The sequence below is a fragment of the Physeter macrocephalus genome, chromosome 12 (genome assembly GCF_002837175.3).
Source record: "Physeter macrocephalus isolate SW-GA chromosome 12, ASM283717v5, whole genome shotgun sequence".
In the NCBI taxonomy this organism is placed as follows: Eukaryota; Metazoa; Chordata; class Mammalia; order Artiodactyla; family Physeteridae; genus Physeter; species Physeter macrocephalus.
Window position 1 is genome coordinate 69,654,413 of NC_041225.1, and position 10,045 is coordinate 69,664,457.

General features: G+C 34.8%; 1 protein-coding gene across 1 annotated transcript in view; it reads right to left on the reverse strand.

Annotated features, from left to right (window-relative positions):
• The window catches only part of PSME4 (proteasome activator subunit 4), a 99,498-nt gene that overhangs the window by 65,556 nt on the left and 23,897 nt on the right, over positions 1 to 10,045 (reverse strand). Inside the window, exons 2-3 of the mRNA XM_024118664.3 lie at positions 7,400 to 7,540; positions 6,633 to 6,749 (exon numbers count right to left, since the gene is read on the reverse strand). Of these exons, the coding sequence (XP_023974432.1) occupies positions 6,633 to 6,749; positions 7,400 to 7,540 (258 nt within the window). The remainder of the gene's footprint in view (positions 1 to 6,632; positions 6,750 to 7,399; positions 7,541 to 10,045) is intronic.

Sequence of the window (10,045 nt, forward strand, 5' to 3'; positions counted from 1 at the left end):
AAAAAAAAAAAAAAAAAAAAAGTGTGTGTAATTGCTGCAAGTGATGACAAGCCTGATCAATGTGAACTGAGTATTTTTTTAAATTGCTTTACAAAGAGCAGTTTCTAGAGAAAGATCATTGTAGCACAACTTTTGAAAGAAGCACTATTAAAGTCATTAATAAAAATTAATAAAATCAACCAATTATTCTCTAATTTCTAAATAAAAATAGAATTTTTTAAAAAGCAAATAGAATATTCCTCAAATACCATGTTAAAAAAATCACTGCAAATGCCATATTAATAATCATTGTTTATTAACAAAATAACTGTAAACTATTTTAAATTTCAACAGGTTCTCAGACAAATTACTTTCATCATTTCATTATCACGTTAAATTCTGTAGCTAAAGATCATTCTTGAGTTGCTGGTAGTAACTTAAGCTTAGAAATGTGGCTACACATATCAAGAAACCCCCAACAGAGGTTAACAACATGTCATTTTCATGTGTTGATAGGGGAACAAAGGATTTAACTGTATCTTCAGGATAAGAGCACCAATTCAAATGGTCCTTTGATAGATTTAACAGAGAAAGAAGAAATCAAGAACAAGTACCAGAAAAGGGAAATATCAAATTTCTCCAGAGGCAGATTAATATGAAAAATGAAATAGTTTAATACTGTATGATCCACCTTAGAATATATATAAAAGAAAAATAGATATTTAAATATTTTTAAAAACGTAAATGAGTTATCTAGGCCCAAGCTACTCATGATGCAAATATGTAAACCTTTAAAACACCAAACAACCCACAAAAACTAAACTGATAGTGATAAGACGAAATAAATGTATATATACACACATAGCAATTCAAACATGAATTGTCTATGTTCATTTGTAAAAACTGATCTATGCATAATTCCCCCATATGTTGTTAGTAGCAATACCTTTCTTTACCGTGCTGCCTACATTTGTAACCTGTAATATGTTATTCCAATTAAGTGTGTGGGACACTGTTTTATGACATAAAATCATGCCCAAAAGATTCAAATGCTTCTTTTACAAAGTAAACAATAAGCAGTTCTTAAGTTGCTAGTATCGAGTTCACAACTACCTAGGTTTTTTCCAATTTTAATTTTTCTTTTGAATAAAAACACCCTACAAATTGTTTCTCCAGTAGAAAGTAAAAGCAGATGAAAGTAAAAAGGGTCTTTTGCCACTGAGGCAAAAAGACAGAAAGGAGGAGGGAAGGGGGAGAGGAAGCAAAAAAGAAGAAGGAGGAGGGGACAGAGAAGAAAATAGTGGAAAGGAGAAGAAAGTTTAATAATCCTTGCTTCAAATAATGGAACCAGCTTTTAAAATGATGTTGAAATGCATGGCATTCTAAGCAGTGGTTTCAATAAAGACAAACACATAAGGCACATGAGTTTAAGACTTGAAAGACAAACAGTTAACAAATGAAGCAAGCTTTCACTTTTGATTATAAAAATGGTATTCTAAAAATAGCTATGAACACATGCAGTCAGCTGACAAAACTGTTTCAAAATGTGTCAGAATACATTTAAGATGAAAATACTCAAAACAAAATACTATCTCCAAAAGCATGCCATATTAAAGGGCTCCTTAAGGAATTTTCTGAAATAAAATGTTTGTAAAAAGTCACACTTCTATCCCTGGGCTATAAACACTTGCTAGACTAGGGTACTAAATAGTATCTTAAGTAGAAAAGTAAATTTTAAAATGTTTTAAATGATCCCATCTTAGAAATTCACTGGACAGAGACTAGCTGTGAGGAACAAAACGTGAAAGTACTGTTGTATGGCTCTCCAACTAGTGTCTCTAACACATCAGATTCCTCCAATATTAAAATCAAGGCAAGTGTGATGAATAAAGTCCAAGAACCAAAGAATCTGAAAATCTTTCAAAGTTAATTGTTGTAACTATATACAGTGTGACCTGAATGGAAATATGGTAACAGGTACTCCTTTCAAAAGGAGAGGTGAAATATGATAATAACAGTAAAAAGATTAAAGCAAATTAGAGAAAATGAATAAAGAATTAATTACAATTCTGAAAAACTGTTTTAAGTACCATTTTTTCTACCTTTTTTTTTAACAGAAGAGACATTAAGTTTCAAATTTTGTCCTACAGTGCTGCTTCTCACTAAGAAAGTGCCCCCTCAAAAGTAGTTACAGATGCCCAGTATTCTTTCTGATCCCTTCAAACTGGAAAAACACATCATTTTTAAAAACAGGATGCATCAACAGAGCTGCACTTCACAATGTGTGCTCCTTTTAGTGGACGCACACAGCCCTGTGTGTAAGTGCTCCAAGCCACTAGGCCAATAGAGTTCATCTTCTTGGAGCATAAACTTTAGTCAAGAGATACATATGGAAGAAATTTTTACTTATGAAAGCATTACTTATTATGCCTAATGAAGATATGAATGTTTAGATAAAATGTAAAAATTCCAAGAAATTTCTCACACCACACCTCTTAAGAAAAATCTTTGGGGAAAGGGAAGGATGTATTAAATGGACAATCTGAGAAGCACTGGAACAGGAAAAAGAATACTGGTTTGGAAACTATAAGACCTGGATCTTACAGAATTAAAAACAGAAAAAAAGAAAGCAAAAAGTGCTGGACCAGTGGTAAGAAAACACGAGGGACTGATTAATGAGGCAGGAAACTTTAACTTGCACAGATGCAGGCTAAGAGGACAGCAAATCCATAAGCCTCTAACCACATACAGGGCGCATTCTGGAAATGTAAGGGACATTTTTAACTATCACAATTGGGGGGAGGACTCACTGGACCTTTAGTGATTAAAAGCCAGGTATATTCGATATCCTGCAATTCATGGAATAGCCAGACTCAACAAAAAATTATTACTGCAAGACTTTCAAATGTCCCAATGCACGGTTATACAGGTTAAAATTTCTTGAACCTAAAAGTTAACTGCTTTAAACATTAACTATTTTTCACACAGTTTTAATAGACATCGAATCTCTAGGAATACAACTAACATGTAAATTGAAGGAAGGCTGTACTTTGGCTGAAAATTTTACCTACGGTTATTCAGATTCCTGAAAGAAAAAAAAAATTACAGCATAATGGCAATTTCAGTTGCCCCACTTGATTTGCCAAAACCAAATCCCCATGCATGTGTAGTTTTCATACAAATATGTAACTAAGATTGAAGATTGTTTTAACAGTCTTAGAACCAAGTGTCACTATACTTGCAATTAGCAGACACACAAAGAATGAGGATGTCAGAGAATTTCATTAATAATTTTGTTATTAAAATGCTTCATGTTTTTCTGGAATGTCATCCTTATTTTGGTAGGGCACAAAAGACAATTTATGTTGTGAAAATTACACATTGACATTGTTTATTCTGGCAAAAGTCTGCTGCACAAATTCTCTATGGCTTCATATATTAATGTTTCTTTTACTAATTCATCCTTTGCCTATTTCTTTCACATGTGATAATGTTTAAAAATAATGTTTTGTAATACTAAGTAACTACACCATCCCACATAATTACATAAAGAATTACTGTGACACTATGTTATAAATAAGGCCAGCTCAACTGCAACAGTATCTTACTTCTTTTTTTTCCAGTCAGTAGTCTGAAATTAAAGCTATTTCTCTCTCTCTCATCATATTTAAGTAAGTGTGGCCTGTTATTCTGTATCCTAGCACTAGTTTTTATTTCAATGTCCACTAACAATGCTGCTCTTAGATTTTCTTGTACTTCTGATACAGAATGTGTTTTGACCTTTTTACTTTTAAATCCAAACTTACTCATTATAAGTAGATGCAAAATCTGAATACCATACTGTTTTTTTAAAAAATATTTATTTATTTATTTTTGGCTGCGTCAGGTCTTAGTTGCGGCACGCGGGATCTTTCATTGTGGCGCACGGGCTTCTCTCTAGTTGTGGCACGTGCAGTTCAGTAGTTATGGCATGCGGGCTTAGTCGCCCCATGGCATGTGGGATCTTAGCTCCCCGACCAGGAATCAAACCCATGTCCCCTGCATTGAAAGGTGGATTCTTAACCACTGGACCACCAGAGAAGTACCCCATACTGTGTTTTTTAGTATAATGGTGCATGCATGTTTGAAATATATATTGCTTTATAATAAACTACTTTCCCATTATTTCTTTTATGGTTAAAACATTATTTTTATTTATTTTTGAGTGTAGAAAGGTCATGTTATGTATGAATTTCATTTTGGAATAGTTATCTATAGAATACAAAAGTCTATTAGAGTTAAGAGTCACGCTGTAAACCAAGTTAAGATTTCATCAAAGACTTGATGTCTCTTCAAAAGACCAAGAACAGCCATGGTGAAACTTTTAAGGAAGGTTTCCATAACAGCAAGGATGATGTGAAGCTTCAGGAAATGACATGGTAATTAGTATCAAGATGCAGGGAAGGAACTATAAACAATGACTGACACTAACAGTAATAAGTGTTAACAAAATTTCCTGGAAAACAATGGCATCGCTGAAGAGGAAAGCCATAGATATTTATTAATAATGACACAGTACTTAAAAAAAAAAAGTGGCTGCCTTTGCAAAGTTACACCTGTCAGGGCAGGAAGTGTGACACTTGGTTATAAAGAAGTAAAAGAAATGCTGAAGAAGGAGAAATTACCAAAGGAATAGCTTTCCCTCCCCCATGATTTACCAAAGACTTTCAGAGGCAGTCAAAAAATGAGCCAGGAAAATTTTAGAAAGATAACTGATTTTGAACTCCGTTTAAAGGTCCCTGAAGTCTATGAAATGGTGATTCTAGTCAAAAGTTCAATGGGCTCAGGACTTCCCTGGTGGCCCAGTGGTTGAGAATCCGTCTGCCCATGCAGGGGACACGGGTTCAATCCCTGGTCCAGGAAGATCCCACATGCCGCGGAGCAACTAAGCCTGTGCACCACAACTACTGAGCTTGCGCTCTAGAGCCTGCGAGCCACAACTACTGAGCCTGCATGCTGCAACTACTGAAGACTGTGCACCTAGAGCTTGTGCTCCACAACAAGAGAAGCCACTGCAATGAGAAGCCCGCACACCTCAACGAAGAGTAGCCCCCGCTCACCGCAACTAGAGAAAGCCCGCACGCAGCAACAAAGACCCAACACAGCCAAAATAAATAAATAAAATAAAACAGCTTAAAAAAAAAAGTTCAATAGGCTCAGATTTTGAGGTCTAGTCAATTCAGTCTGTTCCATGCTCCCTCCAGCAGAAATAAAACTCAAAAGTAATCTTTCATGTTAAATTTGGGGTTTTCATAATAAATATTAGTAAAAACAAACTTGAACATTGTACCATTTAGTTTCATGATGAATTCTGCCATTTTTATGGTTGAAATGGGTTTCCTTGTTTTAACACATGAAATCTTCAGGAAATAAATACCTTTTGACCATGTGACTGACTGAAATACCTTCTGACAGGATCTGTGACTACTGTCCAAAAAACAATTAGGGCCTAAGTTCACAATTACCTATAGTTTTTTTTTTTACTCTTTCCATTTACATCATTTCACTCTTTACCTATGACCTAAAAGTCTTTAAAATCTGCCATCTGCAGTCATTTTCAAAAAAATTCACTTACGACTGCTGACTTAAGTGAGGCCTGAGGATTAATCATGGATTAAATGAACTGAACTGGGTAGACATGTAAACATGTCTAGGATTGAGAGAAAAACCACAGAAATAAATGTTTAAAGACTTCATTTATAAAAGAGAAGAAGGAAAATAATACAGGCATATAAAATGGTGTTCTTCAGGAAATGAGTGCATATGTATACGAGAAACAACTCTAGATAATAAGAGGTAACAGCTATTAAAAGTTTTAAAAAAGATTTCCTAAAAATAAACCTCAATCACAAATTTAAGAGTATTTTAAGCCAAACATGCTAAGACTGAGAAAATTAAGAGCTAGGTCACAACTGGACAAACCCTTGTTAACAGGGAAAAATGACACTTTGCAGTCAAGCCTGAAATCACTATTAATCAAAAAGGACAGATTGTACTCTGTAAAGGTTCAGAATAAAATACAAAATGTACCAAAATTAGAGATCTAGAAGAGTCAGGATGTGTGTACAAGAAGCCATAAACAGCCAGAGATTTATAATCTTATTATGTCTAAACATTACTAGAAAATAACATAAACCAAAGACCGTGCATTTGAATAGTTTATGCTATAAGACAGTCAATCACTGAAACTGATGCTTCTTTAACTGGGAGTGTGTGTGCTCTGGGATGTGGGTGTCCCCTGGAATAGGCAAAGCTCCTCCTCTTGAAGCATTCATTTTACTTGAAGAATTAAAACACATGTGGATATACTATGAAGAACGCCAAATGTGCATGACAAAATATTAGATTTCAAACAAAAATCTCTTGTTTTCTTTGGCCAGTATGGTGATGTTAGCTGTTAGAGATATGGTGGTGGGAAATTCTTAAGTGCAGCTTCAGATATAGTTTAAAGAGGACAATAAATTGTTTTAGGAGTCAAGATACATAAAAATGAGCACATTAAAATGTGTATTTGCTTGCTTATCTCAAGTAACCCAACATTTCTCAATTATGATCAAACCCCTAAGAGTCCCCAGAAGTGCTCCCCCAAAAATACTTTAAATGGAAATACTTACTTAGGAAACCAATTTAATCCCAGGTGCTCTGTCTTAGAATATAATATTCTTTCCACCATGTCATAAAGTGGTCTCCAAGGTAACTCCAAGTCATCTCTTGAAAGAAGTTCCTTTTTCCTAATTAAAGAAAGAGTAAATACATGTGTGTATGCTTGCTCAGGGTATGTATACTACACATACTACACAGGGAGAACAGTTGTTAAATGTTCCTGTTATCACAGTGGGTTGTGCTTTTCCCCATCCTCAGCCACTCACTGGCAAAACACTATAAGAGGAAGAACAATGCACCAGGACTTTTGCTGCTGTCCAAACCTCAAGGGGCACCAAGTTAAAACAGGCATTAAAATTTGTGTCACCATTATTGTAGATGAGTTTCATACTTTCCCACACTATCTACGGAGTACTTAATGTTTCCCGAATTGTGCTGGGTGCCTGGGATAAGCAAAAGAATAAATGATCCCTGTCTTCTCAAGGATCTTACAATCTACATAAGGGAAGGTAATGAGTATAAATGAAACAATCAGACAACATATAGTTCAATACGTGCTTGAGAAGAGAAGGCTTCATGGAGGAAAAGGAATCTTAATTAAAAGGTTAATTAACACATGGGGTTTAAACTTATGATAAAGTTTTCTGCAATCTTTTTCCAAAATGGTAATTTGGGACTTGGTCTTCTTACCAAAGAACACTTAGCTCTCCTCATTCCCTAGAACCTTGAAGAAAAAAAAAAAAAAAATCTTAGCAGAAATCACAGGAAATTGACTTACTTTAACAAGTTGATTAAGAGACGTGCAAATCCCTGCATCATGCTGATTTCCAGTTTTGGAATTGATACCAGCTCATATAATAATTTGATAAAAAGAACATGATCTTCTTTGCTAAATTTTCTCCCATAAAGTCGAATATATCTGCAAGAGAAAAATCGATACAGCCTTTAAAAATAGATATGGTGACACATTCATGTTAATTGCAGCATTATTCACATAGCCAAAGTGTGGAAGTAACGTAAATGTCCACCAACAGACAAATGGATAAAGAAAATGTTATATAGATATATATACATATATATACATACACACACACACACACACACACACATATATACACAATGGAATATTATTCAGCCTTTAAGAAAGCTGTCATATGCTAAAACACAGATGGACCTTGAGGACATTATGCTAAGTGAAATAAGACAATCAAAAAAAGTCCAATCCTGCATGATTCCACTTATATGCAGTATCTAAAGTAATCAAACTCATAGAAACAGAAAGTACAATGGTGGTTGCCAGGGACTGGGAAGGCAGACAGGGAGCTATTGTGCAATGGTTATAGGGTTTCAGTCATACAAGATGAAAAATTCTAGATATCTGTTGTACAACAATGTACACACAGTTAACAATACCATTCTGTACACTTAAAAATTGTTAAGAGGATAAATTTAAGAGTTTGTCACAATAAAAAAAAATATGTATTGTTACACTTTAATTTCAAAAGTCTTTGATGTCAAACATTTTATCACACTGCATATTCATCACTGTGCAGGAAAGACTCTATATTTTAATTAAGAGATTACCAAATAAGTATTTTATTGACAAAAAGCTTAAAATTCAGTTATAATAACTGAATTCACATCAACATTTACTCACCAATTTTAACACTGCTGTTTTATTTTTGTATGGTTTTAACTGGCTTTTGGACACAGTAACCTGAAAAGAATCCCTCTGCACCCTTTCCTTTATTAAGCAAGTGCTCATTCAGAATAACAATCTACCTAATGACCTGCTGAAACTACTTAAAAACATCATATCACAACATTATAAAACAGAACAAAAAAGTACAGACTTAGAAGTTTACTGTTTTAACCACAAGAATCTTTGATGAACGCTTACTGAGAATCCTGAAACAATACAGCGTTACCTAACTTGTACTACTTGCTTCTAGGCATTAACTCCTCACTATAATAAAATTATGTTGCTACCAAAAAAAGCACAGTATTTTATCTCAAAATTATACGTTTTCAATTATTTAACTTTAGGGAATCAACGTAATCAAAAGCGTCAACTATAAGCAATTTAAGGAAAAGGTGTCCCAAAAAGCAAGAATGACTAAGCATGGCATAGTTAAGGATTCAGAAGTAACTAAAACTTAAGTAACAAAAACTTACTTAGAACAAATTACTGGATACTTAAAATCATAAACTCCTTTGAGGAAGACCATTTTATAGACAAATACATAATCCAACAGAAGACACAGCATTAACATTCCTTATATGATCTTTAGCACTTCCCCAACAGCTAAGATCAAATTAATCTTGCATTTAACTTCTAAAATTAGAATACCTGTTTTTCTTTTTCCAGAAACTCCTCAATATTCTTGGTCCAATAAGAGCACTCTTTTTTTAATTTTCTCAGGCTGCTGCATATTTATTCAGTTCTTGTCTGTCTGAACTTTCAAGGTATAATCCCATGATTTCACCTTAGTACTAGGTGATTGAACAGTATTGGGGCGGGGGGCGGGGGTGAGGAGAGACAGCAATGAGACCTGAGATATTGTTTTGCCTCTGTCAGTAATTACCCTGAAAGTTTCTTAAACACCTAGGCCTGATAAAGGAAATGGGCTAATGAAGATAATACATAGAGATCCTAAGCCCAGGGCTGCCAGAGATACTTCAGGCTGCTGAATAAACATGGTACAGCCTCCTGAATCCTCCCTCAATTTCACTCTAAATTTAGGAGTAAAAGCTAGAATCATTTAAATGCTACTTTCAAATGAAAACAAACCATATCCCCTAAGAAACAGCACATACTTTAAAGATAAAACAGAAGAGTCCAAAGAAACATTTCTTGTTCCCAGTGGCTACCTCAGGCCTTGACAGGGCTCCAAGTGCCCCTGCGGTTATGCACTTACTCTCCCTTGTGGCTAAGAGACTTCTGTGGAAAAATTGAACAAACACTGCTCTAAGCAACTGAAATAATTTACCTACAAGCCTTTTTACTGTAGTATAAATTGTGTAAACATTACGGACATAAAATTCATAGAGTCCAAAATTTAATACTATGAAAAGAAGAGACCAACCCAGGGATTCTTAGAGGAGCTAGAACTGCTGACAAAACTAGAGATTTTAGGGGGATTACTCAGAAACCTATTTGTCCTGTAAGACTCAGGAAGGCACTTCTCAAAAGACAACATCCAGATGACTGATAAGCATATGAAAAGATACTCAACATCACTGCTCATCAGTAAAAGCAAATTAAAACCACAATAGGGGATGGAAACAAAGATGGCGGAATAGAAGGATGTGCTCTCACTCCCTCTTGTGAGAACACCAGAATCACAACTAGCTGCTGGACAATCATCGACAGGAAGACACTGGAACTCACCAAAAATGATACCCCACATCCAAAGACAAAGGA